General features: G+C 40.3%; 1 protein-coding gene across 4 annotated transcripts in view; it reads right to left on the reverse strand.

The window, feature by feature from the left end:
• FRY (FRY microtubule binding protein) overlaps positions 1-18,897 on the reverse strand; it is a 447,132-nt gene that overhangs the window by 106,088 nt on the left and 322,147 nt on the right. For all 4 annotated transcript variants that reach the window (XM_073894719.1, XM_073894717.1, XM_025875084.2 and 1 more), the window contains 9 exons: positions 12,011-12,269; positions 10,515-10,697; positions 8,075-8,161; positions 5,648-5,907; positions 5,002-5,191; positions 4,241-4,365; positions 1,908-1,965; positions 960-1,051; positions 507-679 (listed from right to left, as the gene is read on the reverse strand). In XM_073894719.1, the coding sequence (XP_073750820.1) occupies positions 507-679; positions 960-1,051; positions 1,908-1,965; positions 4,241-4,365; positions 5,002-5,191; positions 5,648-5,907; positions 8,075-8,161; positions 10,515-10,697; positions 12,011-12,269 (1,427 nt within the window). The remainder of the gene's footprint in view (positions 1-506; positions 680-959; positions 1,052-1,907; positions 1,966-4,240; positions 4,366-5,001; positions 5,192-5,647; positions 5,908-8,074; positions 8,162-10,514; positions 10,698-12,010; positions 12,270-18,897) is intronic.

Raw genomic sequence — 18,897 nt, forward strand, 5'->3', positions numbered from 1 at the left:
ATTAGATGAAAAGGTTTCATACCCATTTGCTCTATGGAAAAAAAAAACCTCTCAATAATATAATTTGCTAAGCTGTATAGAATTCTATAGAACGGGTTGCTTGGAGAGTCAAGAGGAGGAATACTGTGGAGCTGTATCACATGTTCGCAGACGAGCACAATGAGAAGGAAGAAATGAAGCTTCTGTGAATGTTCTCCCTGAATTACTTCCTTCCTCTGGAAATTGCATAGATTCATTTTTCAGATGGGAACCCAAACAAAGAAGAGAAATAATGGGATAAGCACAAAGCCAAATTTAACTCCTTTTGCCTTTCCAACTCTGTGCTGAATTACCACAATCTGTTCCCATGTGTATTCCCAAGTAGTTCAAAATAAATGCAAAATAAATGAAGGACCCCATCCTAGACCTGCACACAGGCCCGTAGGATGAAAGAGGAAAGCACAGCAGTGAGGAACACAAAGGGTTTTTCAAGCACGAAGGGACTTCACAGTGATGCATCGCTGTACCTGGTACACACTGAATCAAGTTGGCGACCATCGCACTAAAATGTGCCCGGATATCTTTAAGAATTTCTACTTCTTTGTCATTTTCAGCTTCTAGGAGCATGCGGGTCAGATCCACATATTCTAAGAACAAAGCTCCAAGGGCTAAAGTATCCCGTTCTAAGGCTCCATTTGTGCTGGAATTAAAAAAAAAAAAAATTAAGCTTTCAGATGATTAGTCTTTATGTCAGAGTAGTAAATGCTTAATGGAAAATAAGATTCACTGTCAGAACTCGCACACTAAATTTGTTCTTGACCCACAGGCAGTGTAAATAAATATGAAAAAACAACAACAAGCTTTTTTGGACTTTTCTGAGTAAAAGTTAAAGGTAACACATTTAAAAAAAAAAAAAGAAAGGAAGAAAGAGAGACAAAAAGTGGTGAGGCGAGATGAACTCATTCGAATTTTCACCCTACCTGTCACTTATGACACCTGCATCAGCCAGAAGCTCAAAAATTCGAAGTAGTTGTAGCCTTAACAAGTCCCGCCGTTCTCGGCGTTTTTTATTCTGTGTAGAAAGAGGTAATACATTTATGCACGTGGGCAAAACAATAATAACTTTGCTTTGGGAAACTGTATTAAAGAAAAGCATCATCTAGCTATTTTCAATTTCCTAAACATAAAAGACGAGGGTATTTCTCTTTCTTCCAAATCCTTAGAGAAAATGCTTGCTATTACGGGCTCTAAAAGAAACATATCCTAAGTGGGTCAATAAATATTTACAAGGTGGCAATGTTGAGAACTAACCAGCCTCATTTCCTAGATGCTTCCAGCAACTACTGAAAGACGGAGTCACTGAAACACAGAAAGGGACAGTGGACACAAAGAATCCCACCAGTTCTGGTCATGTAAGTTGCACTAGTAAAATTCTGCCTCTTCTTCTATCTTTATCTGCTAGATGGGAAGTATTCTTTATTTTTTATCCTGATACATTATAAGTTTGTCCTTTCCAGAGTTCACGCCAGGGAAGATAATGTTGAGGAAAACGCTTCCTACGCCAGATGAAACAAATAATATTCTTGACCATCCAACTCCTTGTAAAGAATAAGTAAACCAGCTAAAACCCAAGATTCAATCAACTCAAACCTCCTGCAAAAGAACGTAATAGTTTTACATACATAGGACTATCTAGGTTGTTTTGCCTTCATGAGTTTAGAAGAAAATCTTTTAAAATAGGAACTGTATTATACTAAATACTCAAATACTGAGCAATAATAAAAATAACAAAAGTTAAAATATTAAGATTCACTGTTAAAAGCATTCTGGGTGTTTGTTTTTTTTTTTAGGGGGAACCATTAAGTATCTAAATTTATACTATTATCCAAATAAACTGAGGCATGAAGTATTTAAATTAAAAATCTTACCTCTGGTCTTCGTTCCAGAGCTTCTTTCATTAACGGATGAAGTTCTTCTACCAATTCTCTATGGAGGAAAAAGGTCAACATTTGAAATTCATTATTATTGACACCAAGTTTGTCACCAAATATATCATTCAATCCTAAGTCATGTGCTTTTCTTACTTTGCTTCTGACCTCAAAATGCCCCCTGGTCTTTCTGTTTCTCAGTCACATGGTGAACTGGAACTAGGTATTGGCCTAAGCTTTGTATTACTGGTTTTCATCCCAGTGTTACGTATATAATTTTGGCTCAATACATATTTGTTGACTTGATTTTGATTTCCTGTTCTGGAGTCCTCTATGGAGTCCTCTCTAAATGGCTAAAACAAACAATATGTTGTAAGTGACTCTTAAAATCAAAACACTTTATTACAGGCAGTGGGGATAAAGGTAAACAAAATCGAGTCCCTCACAGAAGACATTTTCAGTCTAGAGCAAAAGAGACGGGGGCAGTTGTCATGGCACTACTTTTGGGATCTATGCTCAGGGAACTGACAGTTGATTTTAAAATCAAGTGTTTTTGGAGGTTCAAAGAGAAACCCCTTATTTGAGCTATAGGATAAATGCAAATTATGGCAAGTATTATAATAATGAGGTTTTCATCAAAACCTTTTCTCTAGTGAAGTAAAAAATAAGTTTGATCATCTATCTATCTATCTATCTATCTATCTATCTATCTATCATCTTTCACCTGTTCCCATTTTCTCCAGTTCTCAGCTTTATATCCACAAATCTAATTATTTGTCTTCTTTGGGAAATAATTTATGAACTGCTATGTCAAGACAACAAAATTATGAGCTCTAGCCTGCTGCCAAGTATTTTGTCTATAGCCTACTCTATGCCTGAGTACCTTGCAATATTCTGGCTGGATGTTTTGTGCTATTAGACATCATCCTCCAGGGAAATCCAAAGTTAGGAAGGTAAACTTTATGGCATTCTGTGCCAAGAGACAGAAAACCTGCATTCCATTTCAGATTTCTCTAACACAGATGCCAGCATTTCTTCATCAAAGAAATGGAAATAGTATTAATGATCTCCTCCAATAGCAACCATTTGCTGACTATTTACTACATACATTTTTTATTTTTTATTTTTTTATACATTTTTACATTTAATCCTCTCACTCTGTAAGATTGAGTCTATAATTATAATAATTTTTCTTTTTTATTAGATACATTTTATTTTTATTTATTGTAACAATTTTACAGGTGAGGGAACTGAGGCCCAGAGACATTATGTTTTCCAGACCCACATGGCTAATAAATTATATAATCTTACCCACCCTGAGGAATATTAAGGGGGTAAGATGTACAATAGCACATGTCCCTGGCAAAGAATGTTAGGTTCTTAGGCTCTTTGGGAAAGAATGTTAGGTAATTCCAGGAATTGTTTTTCTTATTTTCCTGTAGTATTTCTACATGATTCTTTGTCTTAACTACTTAAGTAGTAAGGAGTAAAACACTGGTTAACTGTCACTCAAGTATCAGAACTGACAATTACTTTTTTTAAGAATAAAATCTGACTGTATATGTGAATAATGTAACAGATTTTTTTTCAGTGGCCTCTAAAATGTCTCATTAATTTTTCTTTCTCAAATAGGGTTTCTCGCAGATGCTTGGAGCCTTCCCTTTCTATCTATGTAAAAAAAGTCAGGATTTTAATTGTGCTTATAGGCGCTCATTGATTTGCTGAAGTCACCAGAGGCAGCCCGAGCTAAGAATTTATGATGGCTCTTTCAAAAGGCTTTGACACTGCCTCAGATTGGAATGGTTATTTGATTAAAGGTGTGAAATGAGTAAGGAATCCAGAAAGTGAGACCTGATGGTTCTATTAAGGCAGCTAAAGCACCTTCTAAAGAGATGGGCTAGTGTAACAGAATACTCCTGAAAGAGTTCTGTCAACGCTTAAACTGTGAGAGCCTGTTGCATTTATAAATGGCCAATGAGCAGACCTCATTGTTCTGACAGCAAAGCCTCTGAACAGTCTGGCTCACTGGCGACGGACACTGAATCATCTTCACTTATGGTTCTCTAGAAGAAGCTTGCGCACATGAGATAAAATCTGAGACGTCAAATCAAAGCTGCAAGGACCACAGGGGACAAGCGAAGGCAATCACGAGGGTGCTTGCTCTATGCACGTCAAGCCACGCGGACACAAAGGAAATGGCGCAAAGCCTATAAACTCCCCAGGCACATGCCAACACGCAAACACAAACTCAAACTCAAGTTAAAAACAGGAACTAAAATTAATGACAGCAGCAGCAGGAATGAATTTAGAAGACCTCATTGAGATGACCGTACCTGAAAACAAGGGAATTTGTTCTTCCGAATCCTAAAACTAAGGATTCTGTGATCTCAATGCCCTCTAGTCTCATCAAAGGCACCAATTGCTTTAACAGAACTCCCACCGATGGGGTGCCTATGGCCTGAAACAAGTTGATTAAAAGTGAAAAAGAGGTAACACGGTAACTGATGCTTCCTTTAATCAAATGATGATTCCATTATAACAGTTTCAAAGTACTACACCACATCCCAAAGCACTGCCATCATTTCAGAAAGAAAGAAAGAAAAAAAAAAAAAAACCACAGACAGACATCAATTTCAAAACAGCACAATGAATGCATTTTTCACCTGGGACACAAATTCTAAAGAATATTTTTATCATAACAGTCTTCTTTAAAAAAAAAAACAATTAAGTCAACAAAACCATTCTTAACAAGATCATTTAATCAAGGCATGGTTTAAGGGCAAATACTCGGCGAAGAGCAAGAGAAACGTGGTCTATAGGGCAGGAACCAGACCTCAGGGTGCTAATAAATATAAGTCACTCTATGGTCTGAAGCAAGTTTCTTAACTTCTCTTTCTCTTCAGTTCTCCACTTGTCAGGGAGGAATAATAAGTTATGCACATCAACGCTCAATGGAATTTAGAAACGTGTAGGATGAAAATCTGATCCCACAGACTCCAGATGGCAGGCACAGTGCAATGTGCACTGTGAACTCTAGACAAACAAGCTAAAAAGAAACCTTACAGAGTAATTCTTCTGAAGCATGTCATGTCACCTTGTTATCGTAGCTCACGGTGCCATCGGGGGTGGTGGCCAGGATTTCTGGCGTGGACGCTCTTAAGTGTCCCGGGCTCATGATACTGGGTTTTGCAACTCCAAAACAAAGAATAAGGTAATTTCTCCACAAGGTAACATAATTGTCTCCGCTGCCGGCAGTGCTGGTTTTCTTGGCATTAATTGGGCTACTAGAAATATGGATGTGAAAACAGGAGTGAAAGTAAGTTCTGGACTTTAAATATCACTTCTTAAATAAAGATCCTAGGAAGGGCTCAAATAGAGTTGAACAACTGTCTGTCAAGGCTTGTCTATGCTGTTCAGAACAATCTGGACAGGGAATGTCTCTACTGGTCTCTACTGGATGGGAAGCTGAATAGAACTTGAAGACTGTTTTCACCAGTAAGGGTCGGACAGTCTACACCCAGACAGTCAGTCATAGGGATGATTAAGGAAAAGAAAAAACTAACTCTGGACAAGAAAAAAAAAAAAAAGAACTTTTGGCCAGTTTTTACTCCATGTTTAGGAGTCTGTATTAGGAAACACAGAAACTAGAGAGGATTATAATATGCCAATCTGTTAGATAAAAGGAGAATGTAAGAGGGCAAATGATCAACAACACCAAGGAAGACATACAATTCCCTTACTTTGGGTCTACCAGGGGCATGACGGACTGGAGCCGAGTGAAGGCGTATGGCCAGGCATAGCTGAGGGCTGTGGGGCAGTGTTTGGGCAGGTTCTCCTGCCGCAGGAAGCTGAAGAGGCAGAGAACCCAGGGGTCTTTGACTGACTGAGCGAATATCCAGACATGGGAAGGGCTCTTCACGTCATAATGGCTGTTGACCAGGACTGCGTTCCACTCCACCAACCACTGCAGATCCACACTGTGGGTCAGCGGTAATGTTGCCTGCAGGTGCAAGAAGTAGGCAATGAATCAATGCTCAACGGTAAATTACATGTCCTCATTGGGGCTCAGCCTAAAAGCCCCTTTGTCCACACTGCTTTTCCTGACCACCTCTGCAATGGGCCAGGCTTTGAATCTGAAACACCCTTCCCACACCTACCACTTAGGGTGTCAGTTTATAGCCACTGCTGTGTCCTATGCTGGGCTGCAAGCAGCTGAAGGGCAGAGTTTAGGGACACAGGTCCTATTTCGTACAGTTTTAACGTCACACAGCACTGTGCATTAGGACACCGAAGCTGCTCATTAAATATTTGTTGAAAAATATATGGCCTTAGTTAAATTAAACTCGACCCTGGATTTGCCGTTTAAAATTCTTTAAAAGCTATTATTACCTTCTGAGATTCATCAATGTGTTTTTATCCCTGTAACCAGTATCCCGGGCTTTTAAAAGCCATAATCTTGTTTACCTTTACTTGGACTAAACTACCTTCCCTTTGACTTAGGAAGATGGCAAAATGCAATCCCTTTTATGAAGGGCATTTCACAGATGATCTTTGAGGTAAGGGACCTACTTATTCTTGTCCTGTGTTATCAAGCCAAAACAATACTACATTCTAAAACATTTTTGATCTATACCTCATATAAGTTTGTATGTGTCATTCTCTTTTAAGTCCAGAATATCAAAGTTTAGGGAAGACCAAGTTTCAAATAATTCAGCAGTGAGAGACAATTACCTTTATGACTGTCGGGCAGTTAAAATGATCCTTATTATCTATCGGGTTTACAGGTTCCCCTGGGTACGGGTGCGTCACTAGTGATCTCAGTGGTTAATGGTCTCTAGGGGGGGCACAGCCTGAGCTTCAGAACCTGAGAGGAGATTCCAACACAGGCTCCACCCAAAGCTTGTGACCTGGGAAGAGTACTGACCATCCCAGAGTCTCTGTCTGGGAGATATTAATTTATGACTTGGGAATCATAATGTTAATCTCACCTAATCTTCAGGTGAACTAAGTGAGATAAGGAATGTAGAAACACCGGGCACAAGGCAGGCACATTCCACTTCTCCCTTTTCTGTGTATTGTCCTAAGTGCTGTACTGTGGATCTAGTAACCCCTGGCTCAAGATTTTGATCCTGATAAACAGAACAAAATCACATGAATATAATCTGCAGGCAAATAAGATATGGCTATAAGACAATTAAACTCGACTCCTCCATTCCATGTTAACCCAAACTGAATTTCTAAAAGAAGGAGGGTTATGCAATATCACTGTGAAAGTCTGCCCTGCCCAGCTTAATAGTTTGAGGAATGATCATTAGCACTACAACCATAAGCCAGAACAGGGCCACTAAAGGTAGGGATCTGTGCTCAGTCTCAGAGAGAGACCACGAAAAGGCTTTGTATTCATTTATAGCTACTTGTCAGATATATCTGTATTCATTTATAGTTATTTGACAAGAAGATACAAGGGGCATCAGCAGTGTGGATGCTGTGAACGGTCCCCGATCTGCACTGCCTCTTTTTAGCTAGTGACCTGGAATTAATCCAGGTCCTCTTCCCGTACTAGACTGATTTTTTAAAAAATCAGATAATTAATATCAGTATCAAGTTCCCTTCAATTTGTTCAGGAAATTAAAAGTTGCCAATATGCTCTTTAAAAAGGGAGAACGTATTCGACTGACAGATAAAAGCATCCGAGATTCGGAGTCCAACTAAGGTTAAGTCCGGGCCCTAACATTTCTCTGTGTGACTATGGCCCCGCCCCTTAATATTTTTAGTTTCAGTTCCTAGGAGGGTCAAAAAAGATAATAAATATGAAAGCACACTGTAAACTGTCTAAAGCATCATGTATAAGTTACATAATGGTGTTGAGCATGATATGAGCATGATAAATAAAGAGTTAAAGAATCTTGAGCAATTCTTCTTGAACTTGCTGTTTGTAAAATATCTATACTCCTAAGTCTCAAATTTTGTTTGAACTTTATCTGAACGTTTCCTAAGCTAGTATCTGAAAACCTTGTCTTGTTTTCACAAGTACTGTTGTGTCAGTTTATTATCTGACATGAAACCCCAGAATTCTTCCACATCATTTTTCTTTGTCTCTCTTTTTCAGACAGGTCCAGAGCTTACACTTGAGAACAATTAGGAATCAGGATCAGATGTGTACTTACCGAATCTGAAACTGCTACATGAATGAAACTTTCGAGAATGGACGAACTTAGCTGATCCATGACATCAATCATAGGCCTGTCATCATCCTGTACAAAGGGTGAGCAATTACTCTCCATGGGAAAAAGAATCCTTCCCACCCACCCCACTGCATTTGTTCGGTACACGAAGCAGAACAGCTTGCAAGATGGTGATAAGGGTTTTGTCACAGAAAAGTGAGTGCCAAGATGGTGAAAGGTAGTAGATAAAATTCCCTGTGATTCTGAGTTTAATCTTTCAAGTTTCAGTGGAAGATGGTTAGAGCTCCAACTTCACATTGTACTGAAAAGACACAGACTTGAATTTCAATAAGTTGCACATGTACACAGGCCCTAAACACCGGTGCCTTCCATCATCCAGCAGAGTGTTCATGTTGTCATGAAATTTTAGGGATGGAAACCCCACAAGAATATGCCTTGCCAGACCACTAAAAGGCTACTTGCTTGTCACTCATCTGCTAAAATAACTGATAAATTGTTGACTGCGACTGAATTTTAGTTCCAAAGAAAGTGCACTCGAGACTGACCACACACTCTGTGGTATCTTTGTTGTGTACAGCTATTTGGTAAAAGAAGCAAACTGCAGAGTATGGGAGAGAGCATCTTATGGAAAATTCTTCTACACAAATAGTACACATATTACATATATATGTGTGTGTGTGTGTGTGGGTGGGTGTTTGTGTGTGTGTGTATCCATATATGGATATGTGTATGTTTGCCACCCTTTATTATAGAGAAGCTCAGAATTATAAAATCATTTACCTTAGAAGCCTTACAGGAAAGTCTTGGAATACCATTATTCATGTATGAATGAGAATGGTTACAAAACAATTGTGGCTGGGAAAAAAACACACAAGCTCATAGATACAGAGAACAGATTGGTGGTTGTGCGGTGGGTGAAATGTGTGAAGGGAGTCAAAAGGTAAAAACTTCCAGCTACAAAATAAGTAAGTCATGGGGATATAATGTACAACATGGTGACTATAGGTGATAATACCGTGTTACATATGTGAAAGGTGCTAAGAGAGATCTTAAAAGTTCTCATCACAAGAAAACAATTCTGTAACTGTATGGTGATGGATGTTAACTGGACTTATGGTGGGGATCATTTCACAGTGTAAACAAATATAGGTTCATTATGTTGTACACCCGAAACTAATATAATCTTGTAGTTCAATGACACCTCAATAAAAAAAATATACGAAAACAAAGTTGTGGCTGGTAGAAGAGAGCAACATATGAGAAATGTCCTTAACACAGTCTTGGAATAGAAATTGAGAGCATGGGTTTTATACTTGAAACAAATATAACAATTACGGTCAACTATACTTTAAAAAGAACATGGGCCTCTGACTTTCAATTCTGGCTGTGTCATGTCCTCCCTGTTGACTTTTGGTTAAGGTATTTAATCTCCCTAAACCTCAGCCTCAGTATCTGTACAGTGGGTAAAATACTACTAATTTTTAGGTTATTGTGAAGGTTAAGTGAGAAACTATGTGTAGCACACAGCACGATGCTGGACACATCCATGGTAATGATTATCATTCCTATCAGAGTTAGAGATTTAATGCAGGTTTACCAAAATACAGCATGTCTTGGACATCCATTTACCAGATACCACAGATGTCCTAAAATATATCACCAAGCCATCTGAAGAAAAGTGAACAGAAAGGATTGTGATGAATTTGAAAATATTGGTAAAGACAATGACCATTTAGTGGATCGGAAAACCATGTTCAGGGATTTAAAACAGGAAAATGGAAAGTAGCATCTTTCTGAAGTATGTGACATAACAAGCTGGTCCTTCTTTCATCAACTTATGCAACTTATGGTTCGGTCACTTGTGCTGGCAGGTGATGAGCCTTAACATCTGAACAAGGGCAGACAGCCCTTGACCAAGCGCAGACATTAGCTGGCCCATCATGCTTAATAATTGGCTTACTTCTCCTGTCTCAAGAGGACATATTTTCTTGTAATTTTAAGATTACTGAAATCAAACAAATTTTAGTTAGCCAGACTGTTTGATACCCTGATCATTTAAAATGGAACTCATTATTTTTTCAAGTTCATTCTCTAATAGAAACGTAATAATGTCTTCTTAATTTGACGTATGCTGAACATTATGAAGGAAAATGATCTATGACTTAATCTTAAAATTCTTCACTGCTTAACCAAGGACAACCTCTTAGTGAATCAGGAATGGTCTTTTCTACTGCTCTCAGAATATATGATATATCTCTTGGAGATCAAGAGTGTTCTTTCATAATCAAAAACCCATGATGAATATTTTTTGACATCATGTGTGACATGGAGGCACATAAACTCGTAATGCATTATTCACAGGTTTTAATCTAAACTTCAAAAGAAAGAAATGAGTTAGAAAATTCAGAAGGAGAATCCATACCTCAGGCTGACCCAGGGCAACAAATAAAGCTCGAATTTCCTTGAGTATTAAAACAGACAGTTTGCGTGTGGCCACCTGGAAACTGCAGAGTAAAACCAAAGCAAAGCCTTCCACAGCGTGAAGCACGCTGCAGTGGGGGCCCCGCTCCGACTGAATTCTGTGGCTGGAGCCATTTGCAATCAGCTGTCGGGCAATAAGAACACATTCTATATTCAGAAAAATAACAACTGAGGAAGAAGAAACTACTCATATGTGCATCTTTCGGTACATGTGATCTCGTAATATTAAATTGCAACGACTCATAACCAGACATGACTGTAAATTCATTACTATTTCTAACAGATCATAGATCCCTTTTTTTCCTTTTGATCCATTGTTACTTTGGAACACCACCGACCACCTGTTATCTCTGATAAGAGAAAACTTTCAAAGGTTGTTAATATTAATAAGAACAAACCAGTTTCCATCCATATACCATTTGAGATGACACTATAAATTGAGTCAAGGTGGCCTCATTTGTTTCGACTCAGATTCCCTATAGACTTGTGGAGAGCATTCAGTTGAATTTTCAAACATTTACTTTCTAATCACATGTACTTACTAGTTTCTTGTGTTCGATTCTAATCTAGGTGTGTGAACATTTATGAGGTGGGTTCTGAAAGTTCCCAAGCCACAACCAAGTAGCTCTAAAGCAAAAGCAAGCCAGACAACAGGGCAGATTCCACATCTATTTCAGTTTTCCTTTGACAAGCTCACATAACCCTTGTTTTTCTACCTATCATCCTTTGGCATGTGTACAACACGGGGAAACAGGAATGATCTAGGATCGGGGATCCTGGCTGTTCCCCCAGTGCTGTTGTACTCCCCCGAGCCTCCATGTTCCTCAGAATCTCAGCTGTGCTCTTGCCTCACCAGGCCCTGTCTCCATCTGCTCATTGCCAATGTCAAGTTCACCACCGCCCTTGTTCTCCTCTGACAACTTCTCCATAACCTCCTCTTCAAAATGTTGTCATTCATTTTTTGCATTTAGGACTGAGGTGGAAGGAATAAAGAAACCATAAGACTGCATTTTTCTTCTCTGTGGCTATTGGACAATGCAACCAATGTGTTGTAGGCTAGGATTAAAAAACAACTGGTGGGCAGCTAACTTTTACATATACATATCCATATCCAGCTCGATACGCATATCCATACCCGGCTCTACATCCATGCTTACAGTCATTTGCTCTTAGAGATTTATAACCATAATTCACTGAAAAAAGCAATTTCCACTCCCTGAATGGCCTGGTGAATGATAACAAATCTAACCTGATGGTATATCAACCCTGAGTTTCTTGGTCACAATTTACCCAAGTTGGAAAAATTAAGGGCCACCACCAGGGAGAAACTTCCTAGGTAGCTGGAAGTAAGAACTCCAAAGGTTCTCCAAGCTGCAACTCATTTACACATATACTATATTAGGGAGTATAAATTGGTGGGAAGAGTGTGAAAATCACCTCTGAATTTCTGATCTTGTTGGCTTGTTCATAGACTTTTCCTTGAGTTTGTATGACCAGTTTCCACTGGGTGAGCAGCTGGAGCAGTAACTTCAGGGATGAATCAAGGAGTGTGTGATGCATGTCATTGACTTCCCGAAGTAGGAAGTTGGTAAAGCCAAATAGTACATCTTCTCTCCAGTCTGAGAAGTCAACAAGTAAACCCTGAAGAGAATTTTGTGCAATATGTCGCAGCTCATCGTCCATATGAATAGAGAGCCTGTGAAATGAGTAAAAGACAATAAAAGCCTTTAGCTTATTAATGTTTCTTTTAGATTTATGATGGAACAAATACAGCTTTCTGCTTTTATTCATGTCTCAAAAATGGGTCACCCTCTCGTCTATTCTTCATTCAGCTCCCCTCATGTTGATACCTTATAGAACCAGGGTACGTTTCTCAGAGCTAAGGAATTAACCTGGGTGCAATGCTATTAACTGAACTACAGATTTTATTCAGATTTCACCAGTTTTTCACTAATGTCCTTTTTTCATTTCAGGATGGAATCTAAAATATTACCTGGCATTCAGCGATATCTGAATACTTTTTAATACAATGTTGACTACAGAATAAATTAGTATCAAACCCTATCACTTTTAAGGATAAGAAAACTGAGTACCAGAGAAACTAAGGGGCTCACCCAGAAGTTCAGTGCAAATGAGCAATTAAGGGTTAGATTAATGGTCCGCAATTGTTTTTGCCCCACCAAGGGATATTTGGTAATGTCTAGAGACATTATTGATTGTCACAACTCCGAGAGTGCTACCATCATCTCTTTAGTAAGCAGAACCTACTGATGTGGATAAACATCCTCAAATGCACAGGACAACTCCCTACAACAAAGAATTATCTAGACCAAAATGTCAATAGGGTCAAGGTTGAGAAAACCCAAGTCAACTGAAGAATACCAGGGTATTGGTGGTATAACCTGTAATACCATAATAATATTAAATCATGACATTGGTATGAACCATCAGTTAACATCATGTGTTATAGATTCTTTTATTCATTTATTTAAGAAACAAATATTTTTGAGACCTCCTGAGATTTGGACATACAACCCTTCAGATATGGAGTTCAGTAGGGCTGTGTCTATTGGGTGCGGAGCTTGAAGGAGCGAGGAGTGAAATGGTGCTAGAAAGGAAGCAGGGGCAGCTCAGTGAAGGGTCTGCAGGGGCAGCTCAGTGAAGGGTCTGCAGGCCACCCAGGGAGGCAATACACTAGGGAAGGGGTTAAGGGTGTGTGCTCTGGAATCGGAATGTCCAGCTTGGTGTCTTGCCTCTGTCACTTACTAGCGATGTAACCTTGTGCTAGTTAGTCAATCTCTCTAAGCCTCAGAGCCTCATTTGGGAAACAGGGACAATAATTATACTTGCATTTCATAAACTTGTTGTGAGGTTCATGAAGATGACCCACATGCAGCGTGTACCACCACACTGAGTGTGTAGCAAACACTCAGTAACTGGTAGCTATTATTATTAGAAAAAAAATGAGCTGTATCTTGAAAAATATAGGGGAAATAACATGATTAGATTCACATCTGAAACAAAAAATAGTTAGGCAGGAATATGGACGATGCCTTGGAGAAGCAACTAGAGTTGGGGCAGAGACCAGCTAGGAGGTCACTGCAGTGCACAACAAGTTGTGGGGGGGGGGGTTGACCCAAGGCAGAGAAGCAGTGAGAAAGGGAGACAGAGCAAAGACACTGAGGAGACAGAATTTCCAGCACTCAGTGGCCCGGAGGCGTTCAATGTCAGAGAAGAAAATGTATGAGTCACTGGGGGCCCCCCAAACAGGGCAGATAGTATCCTCAATGAAGGGAAGAAAACACCTGGACCCAGACTGTGTAGGAACTTCCTCAAAGTCTAGGATCCCAGCCCAGGACTTCTAACCTTTAATCTAAACAAGTCTGGTACAGTCTTATGTTTTTGAATAAACATGATTTCAAAACTTGAAAAGCAAACACCTTCCTTATTCTCTGAAGCATAAAGCACACTAACTGGTCCAAATTTGACACTGTAAACCAGGTAAAGCTCATTAATGAGCAGATATATATCAAGTCAGGGAAAACATATTTCCTGTTCCAAAAGCAAGCAATGTTCTAGGAAGTTGCTGAGAAGGAAGATCTAAGCTGATTCTTCAGGTTAGACTTAGCCCGCAAAGTCTAAAGTTTTTGTGGGGATCACAGTTGCTGAAGGAAAATGTAGAGGCTTTTACACTGGGCTTCCAATTAAGGACTGTCTATGGCAGGAATTTACAAACTTTGTGTTTTAATCAGCAGCTATATTTTTTCCCCCAAAATTTTAAGTATAACACAAAATTTGAGTTGAAGCTGGGGTAAAGGGCCTAAAGCCCACCCATTTGGGAGGAAACATTATTCTATAAACAACAGCCTTGAGTCATTTTGCAGCCCATGGTTTAAAAATACCAGTTTATAAAAAACAAACAAACAAAAAAACGCTAGTTTATAAAAAACACTTGAAGTCATCTTCCCATCTTAAGTTCATTATTTCTATTTATTATATTTATACCTATCTGTGGTCCTGAATGTTTTAGAGAATAAGCTTCTATAGAGGACTTCCAGTGGAAAACACTTCCATAAAGGTGAGCTTCAGATTCACATGGGATCAGCTTAGTACTTTTGAATAATTTTGTTGTGTACAGGTACACGAGTCAGAAGGAAGTGATGTCAAATTCACAAACCAAATTCAGAAGGAAAAGATCCATTAGGAGAAACAGCCCCTTCTTAACTGTGGCAGGATAAACAAATGGTTATTATGAAGAGGTGAGGAACCTGCTGTCCTGTAATATCACCAAGAGCAGCAGAGGGAGAAATGGTTTTAAAGTGAAGCCCAGGAGACAATGGTTTCCCAAAGGAGGGATATGCTGACAGGTGGATGGTTAGCCTTTGGAATAGTTCACCAGAAGTGGTTGGAATGTCTTCTCAGCGGGTATTAAAGAATGAACTTCCATCTATGCACAGTGCTCTGAACTGCATCTCAATTAAAATAAAATAGATTAAAGAAATAAGATTAAGTGGTTTATTGAAGCAATATATGCAATTAAGACTATAGTTCTCAGTCACCTTCCACTGTACAGACATATACTGAAAGTGAATGGTAAATGCTAAATGACAAATATGTTTCAGGTACCACAGAGGATTGTGGAATTGTGTGTGCATTACCTCATAAATTGCCACAAATTATAAGGAAACACTGCATAAATAGTGTTTATCTGTCACTTTGAATCAAACCAATGACATTTGTCACTGCCATTTGGCTGCAGGAAAATTCTGTACATTTGGGCAACCGACTTTACTCTTCTTATGGTCAAATCTCCTTCTCTGAAAATAGGAATAAATGTATGCCCAGCTTTCTTAACATAATGTGCACGAAAACTCATTGTACATCATGGCATAATCTGTTATTCAAATGTAAAGATGCCTAAAAATAATAACTAACATTTGCTGAGAGCTTACTGTGTTCTAGGCACTATGTGAAATTATTTATATGCATTATTTGATTCTCACAACCTCATGGCAAATTGTTGAAAGGGGAGGGCAGAAGCTGAACAGCAACCCCTTCGTGAATACGTAGTATTGCGGGACGTGACAGAGGATGGGAGCCTGTAGACTGTTGAGGGAAAGGTCCTTCCTGTGGTCAAGGGACAGAGCAGGAAACATCTGGGAGGAGAGTCAGAGAAAAACGATGCCTATGGCCAAGGACACAAGTAAGCTCCCCTCCTATGTGGAGAATCTTGGGAGCACCCAGACAACTGGGAAGGGCAGGCCCGGTGAGAGCAGGAAGGAAATCCTCCCCAGGGATCTTATCGTGATGTCAGGAGGGCCTGTGGAGCTTCCGTGGAGTCTAAGTAGCAAGATTTCTCACACTCGGCCATTAAAAGTGGGCTGAGCAATACACATAAAATCAAAAATGTAGTAACTTGGAGAAAGGGGTTTACCGGTTCATTCCATACAACATTGTCATGCTAAACATACTAACAGAAGTCTGAGGTTAGAGTGTCTGTGATCTTTAGCCATTACCTGAAATGCTGGGAAGGGCCTTGGGGACAGTCATGTGGGACACATCCTTGAAACTCCTTATTCAGGGAACTGAGCTGGGGGATGGGGATAGAGAGCTGGCATGAATGCTGGTCTTATTTTGCCAGTTATAAAGAAAACCAAGGGGCACCTGGGTGGCTCAGTCGGTTAGGCATCTGCCTTCTGCTCAGGTCATGGTCCCAGGGTCCTGGGATCAAGCCCCACATCAGGCTCCCTGCTCAGCGGGGAGTCTGCTGCTTCCTCTCCCTCTGTCCCTTCCCTCCCCCTGCTTGTGCTCTCTCTCTCTCTCTCAAATAAAATCTTTTAAAAGAAATAAAGAAAACCAAGTTTTTCTCCAGTAGAAATGTACCATGGATGTAACCGTGAAGCATCTGAACTAAAAGGTCTCATACCTCTCTGACTAGACTGTATATCGTCTCAAGAGTCAACTCAGTCCAAATGTGAGTGGACTACGGGGGAATAAAGTACCTACAGACTGGAAACCCACATTTATTGCTGTTGAATTTCTTCATTTTGTCCTCTGACCCTCTCAAGGAGATCTGAAGGGGCTCACTTTTCTCATAGGTTAGCAGGACCCAGTGTGGAGGTCGAGCACTCCATTATCTTCCCCTTGGGGAGAACAGCCTCCAGCTTCTTTTAAAGTCTATGGAAAAGGCCTCTTCACAGGCTTCCCATATAAGTACAGTCATTTTCTTGATTTCTAAGCCTTGAACTCTCAAGAATGTTTATTTGCTCTTTCCCCTCATAAAAACAGTACCCATTGCTTTGAGCTTTGTAAGAATGTACATAATAATAAACACGATGCACCATAAATAGCACTGACATTCCAACCATGTCTAACAGAATTCCCTTCTGGCATGCCTGGCACCATGGTCTGCAGATCCAGGCGTCACTGGATTCGGGGATCAGAGTGATCCGGGGGTAAGAGTCTCTCACACAGAGTCACAGCAAAATAGTGTCAGAGGCTGTACCTGAACACTGCGTGACATTTAAAAAATTTAGTATTTCAAAGGCCTCATGCACATAATCATCCCCAATTAGAACTTCACCGACATCAGTGAACTTTCCTTCTGCTTCAGTTTAACTGATAACTGCTTTTTCCCTGCTGACACATTTTCCCCTGGATTAACCAAGGTACACGTCTATGACACGTGGCCTTCTCCAAAATCTTATGAAATAGGCAATATTGTTCCAATTTTTTAAAAAGATTTTATTTATTTATTTGAGAGACAGAGAGAAAGAGTGAGAGAGAGAGCAGGAGTGAGGGGAGGGGCAGAGGGAGAGGGAGACTCCCTGCTCAGCGGGAGCCGGGATCATGACTTGAGCCGAAGGCAGACGCTTAACCCACTGAGCCAACCCAGGCGCCCCAGTATTATTCCAATTTTATCAAGGAAAAATGTCTGAGGGCTTAAATAATTTGTCTAGGTCACATGGCTAGTAAAATGGCAAAAGCAGGGATACAAAATTCAGGATTTCCAAATGATTCCATTTCATTCCCATTTTTCGGTATTTCCTCCAAATCTCTCAGATGGTGCTCTCCCATTCTCTGGAAGCTCACAGACCATGAGGAACAGTCTTCTGTCCCCTAATTTCGCACTGCCACATCCAGCCCCTTCACTCGCAACCCCTCTTCTGTGCACACTGGACTCCTACTCACGCAGCTCGTCCGCTGCTATCCCTGGCACAGGGACGGGCTGCTCTTACATTTCTGGGTAACCTTGGCACCTGACACCTGCCTCTCAGCAATTTCCTTACTCTCTGGCTTTGCCAGCATCTTGGGAGACTCAATATTGTAGTATCTTAGCCTCTTCTTCCTCAGCTACCCCCACTCCCAAATCACCATGTTTCTTATTCTCTGGAAATGTACCCTTTGCTCCTTTTTAGACCTTCTCACCCAGAGCTGGAAGCCCCTTTGTGATCCAGGCTTATGTTTCCCTCTCTTCCACTGCTTCCCCACCTCCAATGAATGTGTTCTTCGCTCGCATTCTGGTTGTTAGCCCACAGCAAAAGCCTAGGCTGCAAATCTTTTTTTAACTTCATAATCTTCTTAAAATATGTCATAAACTATGGAATGGAAGAAAGAAGGACATGTGGAATGAAAGTTGTTGATGACAGGAAAGAAGGGGTTATAGGTAGCAGTGACCAAAGCCAGCTAGAAGGGTGGACCGCTTTGGTCAGAGAGCACCAGCTTGAAACAGTCAACCTCACAAGTCAGCACCGTCCTGTGCTAGTGGTGACTGGCAGGAGGAAAGCGGCAGCTGTGTCTACGCTTGGAGGGCAGTGGCTACAAATGATATTAACTGACAGCAGGGAGTGATCAACAGGAGTCCAAACTGGCCGTCCAGAGCAGAGGGCATGATGACCACGATCACCAGGAGCATGGTGCTCCATGGAGATACTCAGAAGCCGTGGGGCGGCCACGGGTGGTCTGCAGTCACGTGGGACCAGGGCTTGAGTTATTTCATTTGGATATTGATGGGAAGGGCGCTCTCCGAGGGCTAGCAAATGCGGGCAAACGAGGTCATGCGTAATGCGCCTTTCAGTCAGTCAACATTAATACGTTATCCTTCTCTGGGCTTTCGTCTATTCCACCATTATCAGATTAACCAGCCTAAAATATTTTTTATCACATTATTCTCTCACTTAAAACTCCATCGGTCCAAATGCCTCAGCTAATAGTAAAGATTAACTGAAAATCTCTCTCTCCAGTCTTGTTTCTAGGTCTTTTCATCATTGGCTTTCTAAATTCCCTTTTTCTTTCTTTCTTCCTTCCTTCCTTCCTTCCTTCCT

This window comes from Callorhinus ursinus, unplaced genomic scaffold (genome assembly GCF_003265705.2).
Source record: "Callorhinus ursinus isolate GAN/ISIS: 27379988/994484 unplaced genomic scaffold, GSC_fseal_2.0 scaffold7, whole genome shotgun sequence".
Lineage (NCBI taxonomy): Eukaryota > Metazoa > Chordata > Mammalia > Carnivora > Otariidae > Callorhinus > Callorhinus ursinus.